The 14,579-nt window shown below is 44.0% G+C and overlaps 1 protein-coding gene across 1 annotated transcript in view; it reads left to right on the top strand.

Moving 5' to 3' along the window:
- Window positions 1-13,742, top strand: part of CNPY1 (canopy FGF signaling regulator 1) — a 59,567-nt gene extending 45,825 nt beyond the window's left edge. The window contains 3 exon segments of the mRNA XM_028094664.2: window positions 2,037-2,240; window positions 3,989-4,085; window positions 13,702-13,742. Coding sequence (XP_027950465.2) covers window positions 2,037-2,240; window positions 3,989-4,085; window positions 13,702-13,742 — 342 coding nt within the window.
- Window positions 13,743-14,579: the final 837 nt, after the last annotated feature.

Genomic DNA, 14,579 nt, shown 5'->3' with positions numbered 1-14,579 from the left:
ACTGAGGGTTCCCCAAGCTCTTCCAGGCTCACACGGCTGCCCTCCTGAGATTACCACCCCCACGCTGTTTACTTTTCCGATTGGGGAAGGAGGGGGTAGGGAGAGGAGGGAGAGTGGATGTCTCCGCTGCAGTTAGATTTTTTAGGTGAAAGAGTCTACTCATCACTGGGAAATAAAATGCTGTTTTGCTGACATGGACAAAGTACCCCGAACGGATTTCAAACGTATCAGCGAAGGAGACACACTGAAGGCACACGCATGGCAGGAAAAAAACCCTCATCATTCTGCTAATGATCTGCTTGATTAACTGTAATTAAGAATTTACCTCTGTGTTTTACAACTTGCAGACCCAATACAAATTTAATCCTTAGCTCCTGTAAGTTAATAAAACAGATTTTCGGTTTGCTTGTTAACCCATGTATTATCGGGTGTTTGGGGGTTTTTTAGGGTCTTTTTTGTTTTGTTTTGTTTTTTTACAACTTACAGAGCTCGATTGGCATCATTAGAAGTGTAAGTTAAACTCAATTTGTATTTGGAATGCACTTTAAGCCACTTCCTTCAGGGTCTTCTGACTAAGACATTAAACACACACATACACACTCGGGAGTTTTTAAAAACTTGATGGTTTGGTGAACAAATAAATGTGGTGGCATAGTCCAGTTTAATTAACGATTTAACTGCGAAAAGTGAGCGCATGGGCCTTGAAAGAATCAACCTCAAATCAAGTTTTGGGAGATGGGGGGGCATCATTACCGTGCACATGGTGGGGGCAGCGGGAAGTTAATCAGTGGTGTTTTTCTTTGGCTTTTTCCTCGTCCACGTTTAAGCCTGTTTTTCACAGAGTGGACTCCTCCCTGAGAGTGGGGGCTGACGGCGTGACACCGGAGCAGCCTCCCCCGGGAGCGGCGGTCCGAAGGCGCAGGCAGGGCCACCGCGCCGGGCGCTGCGCTCGCCCGGGAACCCGCGGCCAGATGGCGGGAGGCGAGGGGACCCTTTGTGCGCCCGGAGCGCGCGCCTCAAAGCCGCGCGGTCGCCGGCACCGGAAGGGTTCACACTGCGTCTGAAAGGGGACAATGGAGTCTGGATAGATCAACATCGCAGAAATCGAGTTCATTTGTGATTCAGCCCCTTTCACCATGGTTGTCATGCAAACTTCCTACTTTGATCAGCAGAGGGTGGAGGGGGAAAAAGCCCGCAGAGGCCCGGCCGCGGCGCGTCCGCGGTGCCCTTGGCGGGTCCCCGCCCCCTTCCGGAAGGAGCCGCGGGGACGCAGCATCCTGCACCTTGACCTGTCTAGACGGGCCCCGAGTTTTTGTGTCGGTTACCAAGGGCGAGGGGTGCTCTTTGACCCCCGCGCGGGGCGGAGGTGGTGGCCAGAGGGTCCTCTGAATCCTCGCCGGATTCCGGAGGGAGCCGGGCGCGCGGAGACCGGCACCAGCTGTCCCCAGAGCCCGCGGCCGCGCCCGGGGCCGCCCTGCCCGCCCCTCTCCCCCGGCGCCCGCGGGCGTCAGCGCGGCGGCCGGGGACCCGCGCCCAGGACCCGCGCCCCGGGGCGCAACTGTTGGCTCGGCCGAACTTGTCCGGAATGGAGGGGCGCGCTGTCTCGCTGGGTCTCCATCCCTCCCTGTCCCCGTCTCGTCCTCTCCAGGTTCCAGGTCTCCCTCTCTCTCTGCCTCTCTCTCTTCCTCCCTCTCTCTCTCTATTGCAAGTAAATAATCACAGCCATTTTCTGTCCTCAGTGCCTTAGTCTTCATGTTCGGGGACTTTTATAAATGATTACCTGTATAAGTGTACTTTCTAGTTTGAATATAGGTTTTTTTTTCTGTCCACTTTCAAACATCCGCACTTTTTCAAAAGCACCATTTAAGCTAACTTCTTAAATTCTGTAAGTAGTACAATTGCATACATATTATATTAGGAGAGTAATGCACGTTGGCGTTCATGGGGGTGGAGGATGTTTCCATACGCCTTCATCGCGAGCTCTCTCGAACCTTGTGCACGGGAAGACAGCTTCCCTGCCCGTGTTGTCTTCACAGATCGCCTTAGCCCACTCGGAGGCTTTCCTAGCAGACCTGTTGGATGGAGTGTGTGAGCGGATGAACGACCACAAGCTGGAAGAAGACCCCGTGACCAAGGAGAAGGCGTTTAAGAGATTTGCCCCAAGGAAAGGAGACAAAATATACAAAGAATTTTAAAAATTCTGTTTTTATTCTGATGCTTACAGACCTTTGAAATTCGCGGTAAGCTCTCTTCCTGGCAGGTGAATCCTGGGCGCCATGAGTACAGTGTGGTTACTCTTTTTTGCTATTTGCTTGGGTTGTTGAGTTTCAAGACACCGAACATTAAAATGTTATCTGTTAGCTTTGTTGTCCGTCCTGCTTTTTCAGTGTTGACCAGGCATTTAGGAACTTGCCAGTGAGACACCTAACGGGGCTCTGGAGACAGGAGACATTTTCCAGAAAGTGCTGTTGCAGCTCCTAGGGACTTTGAGACACAGTTTGCGTGTTTCTGTGCGGTGGGGCTCGGGGAGGGGTCTCCGTGGGTCCCCTGGCCGAGGCAGGTCTCTTCCAGGTTCCCACAGAAATAATCAGGGGTCATGGCTCCTAGGTTAAAATCCAAATTAAAATGAATGTCGCTTTCAAATATTTATTGCCAAATGATGGAGGAAGAGTGACACACATCATCCTTTCTCCCCCCCTCCGGGCTTCACAGAAGAGAGAGAATTTCTTTCCTGAGTCAATTCAAGTATTTTAGCACAAACTAAGTTAAACAAAGGCTTAGGTATGATAGCTGGCTTAATGCCAAACTTCCGTCCAGTATAGTGTTTATTTTAGATGAAGGCTGGCCTCTGGCTTGCTAGAATGTGCCTGGCAAAATATATTCCAATATATTTCACTTTACTTAACGGTGTTGAATCAGACAAACTGTTGGGAAAGCCTGTTTAAAAAATGTATTAAGTTCACACACTGGCCAAAATGTCAGGCATGCTGAAACCCTGAAGTAAGGGCTTTAGCTGACTTTTGAAGATTTCATTTTAATTAAAAAGTATAGGCAATAATTCCAGGTTAAAAGCACTGTGGAAGAGAAATTGCAATGAGTGAGTGTGCTTGCATTTCACAGGTTTTAAATAAACACATTATAGTGGAATTTAAATATTTTTAAATGCCATTTAAAATTTTTAAAGTCTTGCTTAATGAACTTGGAAAGTGATTTGCAAGTCTCGAGCGAATGCCCTTCTGCAGGTTCCCAGTTCCTGAAACTGTAACCTTGTGGGTCTCTAACACAGACACATACTTCACTTAGAATTTAAGATTTTTTTCTTTTTTCCTAATGCCTGGGCAAATTTGGGCTGCCTCTTCTCTGAAAAGTTAGATTTGGGGGTAGAAGCAGAGTGAAATTATGAATGGATCTCTAAATGGTATGAAAGGAAACTTGCCTAAGTAACTGTCAAGCATGTTATCCACAGTGAAATTGAGGATGCATTTGTTTTGATTGCTGAGAAAGCTTAATTGTTTTCACACTTCAGACTCTGTTTTAAAACCACAACATGGATTATTATGTTAAATCTGAGGGAACCGGGTTTAACCATTTCAAGGAGCTGTGTTCTTTAAAGGGTTCTAAAAAAAAAAGCAAAAACAAAAACAGAAGCTAAGACTTTTCAGCTCCACCTAGGAGACCCATTTCTTCCTAGTCCTCGCGTTCCAATTTAAGGAAAAGGAACAAATACAAAGAACTAGTTTCCTTCCTTACCCTCGTCTTTCAACACGACTAATCAGTTGGTTAGGTCCCAGGAAAATGATGCAATTAACATTCTGGGGAGAGGGTTGATCCCATGCCATGGAGTCTTAAACCAAAGGGGCTAATAAAAATGGGCCACCTTGGCAACACGATTTTCTATTTTCAGCTAAGAAAATGTTGGTAAGTGCTTCTAACCAGATGCCCGGTGCGTGCGTATCTACCCACCTATGCGGTGATTCTGTTTCCGCAGTGCGAAGCCATAATAGAGGAGCATGAAGACGGAATATTCTCACTTATCGCCCAGGAGGCACACCACCTCGCTGACAAGCTGTGCAGTAAAAAGGCAGGTACTGTGTCTGATGTAACATGTGTCCTCCGTGCGCCCACCCCCTCTGCCTTGCTGTCTCCCTGCCACCAACAGCTCTCCACTGACTCAGAAAGACACCAAGTGAGAGAAAACAAACAAACAGAACCACAGGGCTACCGGGCTCTCGGGTGGCACTTCCTTTCCTCTGCATTGTCGAGGAAGTCTAAAGGACTCGATTTCCAGATGTTAAGGAGCACATGCTCGTCAGAATTGGATGGATCCAAAACACTTTCTCTTTCTAAACTCCCGAGAGCTAGGATTCTCCATCCTGGATCAGGAAGGAGAATCTCTTTATGACTTGCCTACACTGACAGAAGGTGGGATCTTTATTTAGTACGGGATTTTGAAAGTTGTTTTTTTTGTTTGTTTGTTTGCTGATTTGCGAGGGTGCTGGGGTTTTTTTTTTTCAAGTTTATTTCCCAGAAATCCACTTCTTCTTAAAAAAATTTTTCTTTTCTGGTAGAGGGTAGAAAATAATATTTGAGTCATATTCTTATACACACTCACACACACACACACACACTCACACTCAGAAGCTAGAAAAAATTACCAGAACTTGATTTATATAAAGTTGAAACATGTTACCACCATTGGCCTTTCCACCTGTTTGGTGGAGTATGAACCTTCTAGGGGAGTGTCACTATGATGCTTATTTAATACACTTACTAGAATGTAGCTCAAGTTGTGCAGTCTTTTCAGATATCTTTGAGCAAATGAATGATATGTATGAAGACTGATTGAAAGTCCTGGGAATACTTTTATGCCCTTGCAGAAGCTTGAGACATTTAGCAATTGTTTATAATAAAGTATAATATACCTGCATCCACAGTATCAAATTTTTAGTGCCAAAGTCCTTAAAATAATAGTTACTGCCCATTTGTAGATAGATATTCATGTCATCAAAGGTTATTAAACAAGAAAGTTATAAATCCACATTAACAGGAAAAAGTTTTCTTACTCTGAGTAGATAATGGGGTTGTTTTCTGCTTAAAATCTAGTTTGAAAAATAATAATAAAATCTAGTTTGGTTGGGAGTTTGAAGAATAGTACAGTGGAATGATACAGTCAGGATTGTTCTCGAGTTTGAGGGCTTTTTCATGGAGTTCAGCTACATAATGTTGCAATTTTGTGAAATTCACATCAATAAGCGCATAGCCACGATTTTCTGAAGGAAGTATTTTGGAAGTTTTTCAAACAATTCGGAGATATACGTATGCTTGAAGATACAAGCAAAAATGTGATGACCGATCCTGAAAATACCTGTTTTCCTATTTTTTCCTCACAAAGGGTTTGGACTCGTCATAATCATCTTTGTAGGGCAAATGCAACTAATTTGCTCTCTAAACACCTGTTCAGACCTTACAGAAGGGCCTGAGAAAGTTTCACTAAGTCTTCACAACAGCCCTTGACCCAAATAATAAGATCCTGGGGTGGGGGGGTAAGACTCTGTTCCTAAATGCAGCAGTTTGACTTAAGTTCAATAATATTGTCTTTTCACTCCTTTTGCGTATTTATAATTGAAGCTAAAAATTAACATGAACCCCAAGAAAACGCGAACATAAGGGGGAAACCTAAGCTACATGCAGGACTGCTGGTGTAAAATAAAACATTAGATAATTAATTCTTAATAGCATTTGATTGCTTAAAAACTGGTTAAGTACTTATACTATAAACATAAACATCAGTGCCTCAGAACTCTTGAGAATGCAAGGCAGCCACCCCAGAGGGTAACCACAGTGCAGGGGAGAGAGTTTTTCCAGGCTGTGTTTCTCTGTGAAACCTATTTATGGATGTTCTAAACCGTTCATAAATTAAAAACTGTGAGTACATTAATCCTAAAAAGAGGCTAGACTGCCCCCACCCCGCCGAGTTCCTACTGTTGAAATAAGGTAACACCCCATAACAATTTTTCAATAATTTTTTCAAACTTAAAAATTATTGCCAGAAAAGGATAAAGCACTACATCAATGAGAAAAATTGCACGCAATGACCACAGCAACAAAGAAGCAGTGTGTTTTAACATATTGGGATGGTTTCAGATTACCGTGTAAAAGGTGAGACGCTCACATTGTAGAAAAACTCGGGCACTTTCCGACGTAATGTATATACAAAGATAGCAGGTGTCCTGTGAGAGCATGGCGTCCGTGTTCTGTTTCGTCGAGGTGATACTTTATCTTGTTCTATTGTCCAGCGACTTTGCTATGATTGATCTCCACGATTTAAAGATGTTTTGAAGATATGGCCGTGTGTGTGTGTGTGTGTGTGTGTGTGTGTGTGTGTGTATGTGTGTGTCCTGGAGGCTCTGACCCCGCATTAACCAGTAACGCATTACCCAATGTCTACTGTGTGCAAGACACTCTACTGAGGTCTGCTAAATGCTTTTAGGGAGATAACTTCTTTTAAATAGGTATTTCTAGAACTAGAGGTTCAATTGGAAAGTTAGTCCCTTTTTATACTTTATGTATGTGTGTGTACGGGTGCACATGCATTTGTTATATGTGTCTATATATGAATTTTGCTTTTTTCTCTTTACTGTAGATCATTTCACTTTATTTTTTAATAATTACATAAGACCAGATGAAGGCACATTCACAGACTTTAAAACTTCAGCTTTTTTGAGGTATAATTGGCATAAAATTGTAAGGTGTATAAAGTGTACAACGTGGTGATTTGATATGTGTGTATGTTGTGAAAGATGCCTCCCATCTACTTAATTAACACTGGACTCTTTAAGTATTAGGATTCTTCTACAGTGTACCCCTTACCCATAAACATATAAATGGGGAGTGATGGAGAAAACATCTGTTACACTCAAGATGACCGTTTTGATTTAAAAATAACACATCAGTGGGATTTTCACGAACATTATGTGCCACCTTTTGAATCAGTAAAGAAAACCTCAGTGAAAGACGATAGGATTGCAGATGGGTCTGTGGATGTCCCTCTGCAGCTTTATTCACTGCATAAAATAAAAGTTTATCAAATACATCCTATTCTTGGGGTGTGAGACAGAGGAATGGGGCTACCCCATACGTAATCTGGTTTTTTTTTTCCCTAGGCAAAAAAAAAGGGAGCTCATTAGATTATCCTGATGGAATATTTTGTGGCACATGACCCAGGCTTTGCCAGATTGTCATTTTAAAGTCTTGAAGTCAAAATGATGTTTTAAAATCTTAATAAGATATCAGGTCGTGATAAAAAGTGTAGCTGTATTCCACTGATGGTAGAGAACATAGCACTCTAGATCATGGACGCATGGATGTTCTGAGGTCTGTGGGGGTATTCATTAGCTAGAGTGTGAGGGTACAGACGTAAAGACAGAAATGTCTTCTGGATACACGTCACTTCTGCTTTGATAGTAAATCTTCACATTTAAACCATTAGACTGACGAATCTGTCACATGATCATTTTGAACGCAACACAGGGAATCACGTACCAAGTATCTTGAAATGTTTAGCCTTCATTTAAAGGAAAAGCATTTTTACCTTTTTGTGTAGCCTTCCCAACACTAATGGTGGTATTGAATTCTAATATGCCAAGTGGTTACTTTCAAAGGCTGGTGTATTTCCTGTTTCAAATAGACGATGTAGTTAAAAGAACCCATAGCCTTTCCAAAGAGAGCCGGCATTCGTTGCTTCTAGTTGGAAAAGTAGTGTGCATCAGAGCATCCCCGTTGCCTCTCTGCTCCTCGGGTTAGATGCCAAGCGTGCTGTGCCCTCATTTAAAGCATTTCTTAAATACTCCCAAGGCCGTGGGCAAAATGGTACGATCCCTGGGCTTTGGTTTTTAAGTATTCCAGGAAAAAATGCTGGAGGATGGAATGAGAATAGCAGAGCATTGACAGGTGTTGAGGCCAGGTTTGGGGTCCAGGGGAGTAGATTATACCCTTTTTTTCTGCTTTTGTGTGTATTTGAAAGTTTCCACAATGAAAAAGTTTTTAAAATGTGCTTCCATAAAAATGTGTCTTTTTGCAGAAAGTTAGTGACTCACACGCTGTGATTAAATGTGAGTGTGATGCCGTGTAACTTTTTTTTCCAGACCTCTGTGAAACCTATGCTGAGCAAATTGAGCTCTAGGATACCGGTGCTACCAGGTAGTGGGGAGGAGAGCCACAGCCCACAGGTCACCGTCTGTGCTCATATCTTTATGTTTCTTCATGAAAAGAAAGGCTATGTCTCGTTTATACCATGTCATCTCATGTAGGACATTTTATTGAAAATCTCTTGTTTGGCATCATGACAAACCTGGTTCTTTCTACAGGGGAGGCTGAGGAGTGCATAAAACAAAGTACCTTTGTGGATTTTGGTACAGACAGGGTTGGGAGTAAAGCATTTAATTTGGTAATAAGAAAAAAGTGAAACCATTTTAAGGATTTGATAATGCATACTGTATATTTTATGCATGTCTACAAGTATCCCGTTCTATTTGATAAGAACTTGATTTGATTTCTTAAGTACTTGATTGGTCATGAATTTAAGAAAATATGTTGCCACAAATTCCAGATTATGCCTTCCAGGATATATATGGTGGTCAATAAAAGAAACTAACTTTAGATCAGGAATGAAAATCAAATTTCCAGCCTTAAACCCTAAGTTTAAAAACTTTTTAATCTCTAAAATGTAATTGAATGTATAAAAAATAATGAATATTTTCATAGCAAGCAGTACGATGGCCTTCTCCTGCAGACCTTCTGAATTGAGATGATTCAGAGAGTCGATTTTTTATTACACTGCGTGTTCTTCAAAGATGACACCAATGACCATGTTTTGTTTTGCTGCAAACTCTATTGCGTGTGTGTGTTTTTTGAAAGACTTCAGCTAACAGCATGTATATTTTGCTGCTAACTAACCTATTGTTCTCCCAATTTGGGTGTTTTCATTGGTGTGGAGATGAAGGGGAGGTGGGACCTTATGAAAAGTTACCTATTGACCACACTTAATACCAGAACGTAGTAATCATATTGCTCTTGGATATTTCATTGTCTCTGTTAAATTTACATTCAGTGGAATCTGACTTTAATTATTTAACATGTCAGGGCATATTCTACACACTTCTCTTTAAAAAGAAATGCTCGTTGTTGGTGGTGAGAATTTACAAGGTAGGATGAGATAAATTCTGCCCCCAAAGAGCAAAAACCATCTTGCCATGTGTTCCATCATTGCCTAGAAAACACTCAGCTGAGGCTTCGGGGAGGGGATAGTTCTGAAACTTAGGAACATTTACCAAAATTAAGAGGAAGCAGTTTCCACTTTTCTCCTTCTTCCACCCCACTTCTTACTAGAAGTCAGAATTTTAAATTCATGCCAGTTGTTTGTTTGGGGAAACGGAAAGGCTCGTGATGTTTGGACGCATCTATAGCCGGGTAACGAGGACAGACCCTACATGCTATAGCCCAGGAAACCTGCACTGATAGAAAATGGAAATAGGATTTCAGAATAATTAGCACCATTTTTCAGTCAGGTAGTAAAGTTGTGATTTACAACACAGTCCCTACATCTTTATGTAAACCTGTCTATCTAAGATTAATTCAGCATTTCGAATAGCGCCGAGTCATGAACGTCTCCTGAACTTGGGCTTCCTTGGTACGTGCGCTGCCCAGGAACCTGATTCCTTCATGAGAAGATGGCCGAGGCCGTGGCTGGCAGGTGCCCCTGGAGCTGGACATCTGTGACTGTGGAAGTGTGACCTCAGGCTTCCCAGATTCTCACTAGTAACTGTTACAGATTCTCAGATGCGGACACTGCTAATGCTGAGCACACACTGTACACGAATGTGGGGTCCTGCTTAACAACCTAAGTGAACATGAGGACTCCGCCTTCCTTCCCCCACGGAAGTTTCTCGTGGATGGTGATGCGCTTGCTTTGACTGGAGCGAACCACACATCTTGCCTCTAATAGTGAACATCGAAGGTTTCGCCGAATATGGCTTTTCAGTTGTTTCTTATTTCCCAGGAAAAATAGTCTTGTCTCTTCCAAGATTTTTGGTAGCTCATGACTTATCGACTTTTCCTTTCCAGAAATTTGTTTCCAGCACAAGCTTGTTAAACTCACGTAAATACTGCAGCTTACTGAGTTACTGATTAAATGTATGTTTGAGGGATAGACACAAACCACCGCATTTCTTATGGCTGCAAATATTCGGGAGTTTCCCTGTAGGGCACAGTCAGGCTGTGCACTTTTGCTAATGAGCAATAATGAGACAGAGTAGTTGCTCGCTTTAGCGTCCCTCTGAGTCACAGTCCTGCCTTCTTAATGACGTTTATTGACCAAACCAAAACAAAGCAAAAAGCCTGGGAAAAATAAAAAAGGCAGCACCCAGAGTATGGCACAAAAGTTTCTCAGAGTCAATGAAAAGCAACCTAATTCTGGGTCAGAAAATTCCTTGGAGGAAAAAAGCGGGGGGTGTGATGCTCATTAAAATAACAGGGAGAGTAGACACGTTTGAGGCAAGTGGTTTCAAGTTGTGCTTTTATGAGACAGGTTCTTTGGGTCTCCCTGGAAGACTCTGGGAACCTGTTCTTATAAAAAGAAACCAAATTGGCTGAGACGCACTGTTTATATTTTGTTATGTGGATTACTACTTGCTAAGAATAAGCCAAGACCAATGAATCCATTTCACCGAGGAGTGGAAAGTGGAATTGAGCCAAAGTCCCAAATGGGAGAGATCAATACTTTATTTACTAAGACAAGCCCTAAAAAAAATAGAGTCAATAGCTGGTTATATTTGTTCTACCTATTTCTCTGCTTGGGTTGATAGTTATTCATATATGTAATGGCTTTATCTAATTAAAAAAATTTTAAACTATCACTCTTAAAATTCAGATTATAATGGAATATGAGAAAAAGCCATTCTTTGATGTGATTTTGTGGCCTGTTTTAAGATTTGATGCAAATTTTTGAGCTAATCTTAAATGAGTTAATCTTAAATCTTGAAGCCCACCCACCAGCATATTGCATAGTTTTATACCAAAATGCAATTAGCGATGATATTAAATTGTCACAATACCTGTTAGATACAAGTGTGTGTTTTATTATGATTTTCTGCCTATAACTTACTGCCCCTTTATACATTGCCTAAATTCCTCAGATTATTTGCCTATATTTATAGCAAGGAGCTAAATAGATAAAAGACCAAATGAGATAAATGAAATTGAAATATGGAATCATAGACATTCACTGCCCTTAAGTTACCTAGGATAAGACGCAGCAGATGACAATGCCCTCTCCCTAGCACTTGCTGCCCCTGGCCCTGAACGTGTATTTGCTGAGGGGGAACAGCCCACTGGTTTTATCCATTTTCAGGACCTGCCCTTCTCGAAGATGGTGATTAAATTTAATGTACTATGAGCTCATTTGTCTGTAAGGACATTACCTGAAAAATCCAGTTTGGCTTCCTAAGGACAGTTTGTGAGGTGGAGTCTGAACCATCAGAAAGAGTTCTCCACCTTTCTGGATTCTCGGCGGGCTCAGGAGATGGGTGGGAGGGTAGGAACACACGTGCACACACACAAACCCACACCCGTAGACAGAGACACAGTCTGGACACAGGGAAGTCAGCTGAAGCTGGGACCGCTCCAAGGTGGAGATCTCAGAGGAAAACGTGTCTGGAAACTTCTGTAATTCCTTAAGGAAAAAAAAAAAATCATCCCTGTGCTCCTTAATCTTGATTTTTCAAGATTTTCAAGAAAGAAAAAAAAAATACCCTAAATTATAACACATAGGGAAAATAGTCTACCTCACAACAGCAAGACATTTACAAAACACATTCCATCTGTTAAGAAGTTCTTGGAAAACAACAAGCTTTGAGACTGTGCTGGAAATATATCAGAATTGTATTGTGATATGGCTCATTATTATGGAACACAGATTTTATTTGACCAGCCATGGGTCAAAACGGTATCCCCCTAAACATAATGGCACAAAGTAGAAGCCAATACAGTGAGGTGAGCGATTAAACAGGCCAGAGAGCGCTGAGTTCCCTCAAACCACAGGGTAGGTGAGAGCTGCCTGCACACTTGGCTGAGCCATGATACAACTCGGGGGCGCACAGGCCTTCCCTTGGAACAGACAGAGGCTCCAGGAACTTCCTCCTCCTTTCAGGGATGTTAATAAACCAATATCTAAGGAATGCAAGTTACATAATGGAACGTTGGATGCCCAATGTCAGCTAATTAAGCATGGCTGAGACTCGGAAAGATCCTGTAAGTGATAAGTTAAAATATTAATACCAATTTCAAACTTCATGAATAGCGAGGTTGGCACCTGAAGAGTTAGAATGTACTCCTGACATTTTACATTAAGGGTTTGCCTCAAAGCCGCTTTCCGAACAAGTGGGAATTTCTCTACAGCATATTCTCTGATATTAGCCAAGAAAGGCTGATGATAATCCTTGAGGTGACACCACTGTCAACAGAGAGAGAGAAGATTTCAATCAGGTGATTTTCATTGTCTGGCAGAAATGATGTTTATGGCTTTGTTGTTCTTCATCAAAGGGCGCTGATTAAGCACCTTCATGCCCTGTGGTTTGTAGAAGAAAGCAGAGAACCAAAAAATAGACTATCTGGCCGCCATTAAAAATGGACCCTATTTAAAGCAACATGGTATTAAGACAGAGCGAAGTCTAATACAAATGCAGGTTCAATAAGTGTTATTAAATTATTAGACCTTAAGGTGAAAATATACCCTTGAACTGCCTTTATACGCAATCAGAGCTGTGATTAAATTTTAATGCCCTAAGATTAAAGGGCCACTTGAGTGGGGGTTTTTTGTGTTTCGTTTTTTGGGGTTTGTTTCTTTGTTGTTATTGTTTTGTTTTGCTTTTTAGCAATACCCCAAATGGTGAACAGGAGATGTTGTGAATTTGCTCCATTTTGTATACTTGCTGGATACTGAGGCCTGGACCAGTTTCCATAGTGAAAACCTCCAGGCTCTGGCTCGGCCATGCGTGGCTGCCACGGAGTGGCCATTTGCCCTCCCCAAGCCACAGGAAGCCCCGTGGTCCCCTGTCCAGGCACCAGTGGCACTGCGGGGGCCTTCTGCTGAAAGACAAGTCTCGTCGGGGCAGCCCCGGTGTGAGAACAAACACGCGTAAACTAGGCCAGATAAAGGCAGCTGACTCTCCACCTACTGGGTGTGGCGCTTTGAACCTTAAGAAAAGAATATTTTCTTTCTTTTTTCTTTCTTTTTTTTTTTTAGAAATGCTTTTCCTTCTACCTGGTGACTGAGTGTCAAACCCAGCAAAGCCTTTGTTCTGGTTCGTACAGCGTATTCCCAAAGATGGACGTGTTGCCTTATGCACTAACCACACAGTAACCTGACCACTCAGGGCCCGGGGACCCCCATGGCCCACCCCCAGGCAGTGCCGCTGCATGACCCCGAGCCCCTCGGGCAGCGGGCGCAGGTGGGCAGCCCTTTGTCCGGCGCTGGCCTGCCGCCTTGCTCTGAGCAGCCTGAGCATGCCCTTGAGCCCCGCTGTCCTTGCCCTGGGTCCCAGAGGAGCAAACGACACCGTCAGCCCGCCAGCCTCAAACAAAGCGCTGGCTCCCTTCCATTTGTTCTCTACTCCATGGGAGCCCCGCTCGCCGCTCTGCTCTCAGGCTGGGCCCTGAATCCGGGCTTCATATTCAGCTCAGAGTGAGCCATGGGCTCGAACTGGAGAAACTTCTCACCCAAAGCCCTCGTCCTACCTGGCAGACAAGCTCACACAGACTCGATGCCGCCTGCCTGGGGCTAGGGGTGCCCCGGCAGCCTGTGCCCCTGCAGTAACCGTACCCCTTTATGGCAACTCTTGCTGACCCCCACGTTTCATCAGACACCTGTGTGCTCTAAGACCCCACGGTGAAAAGCAGAGGGGTGGTAGGCAGGGCCCCCTCCACATTCAGATGGGAAGCTGGGGATTTTCCATGGGGAGGGGAGGTGTGGGGAGACCTCGCCGGAGGCCTTGACGTGAATGCTGGTGCCCTCCGCGTGCTGGACAAGGACGGGGGTCCTCGTCTTCATTCTCGAGAAGGCCACCTCCTCCTGGGCCACCACAGTTTTTGAGATCAGTAGTGGGAAAAGCAGACCCAGAAAAGACCCCCGGTGGTGGCAGGAAGAAACCCTAACTAGACCCCCTGTGATGAGAGGTGGGGGCTGGAAGTGTGCTCCCTGCTCGGGGGCCACTGGTGGGAGCAAGGGGAGGAATCTAACGGGGCGAGGAGCTCACACAGACCCCCAGGGTCTCCTCCTGCCCTGAGAGGGAAGAGGCAGAGACCATGGGGGCTTGGGGGCAGAGTGGCCGAGTGGTCCTTCCTCTGCGCCCCTAGCGGGCACCTTGCAGGGATATCTCCCAGGTCGCCTGTGATCCCAGCACAGACAGAGACGGACCTGACGTGGGGCTGCTGTCGGTCTTGCAGATGGACTGGCGAGAACTCTGGGCCTGCATGCCTCCCCGAGGGCTGTCACCATAGCCAGCCTGGGCAGCACCTGGAGCCGA

This window comes from Eumetopias jubatus, unplaced genomic scaffold, assembly GCF_037043125.1.
Source record: "Eumetopias jubatus isolate StellerSeaLion01/CBP00866 unplaced genomic scaffold, mEumJub1_p1.0 scaffold_14, whole genome shotgun sequence".
Classification (NCBI taxonomy): Eukaryota; Metazoa; Chordata; class Mammalia; order Carnivora; family Otariidae; genus Eumetopias; species Eumetopias jubatus.
Note: the sequence above shows the minus strand (reverse complement) of the source record. Positions and strands in the feature narration are given on the sequence as shown.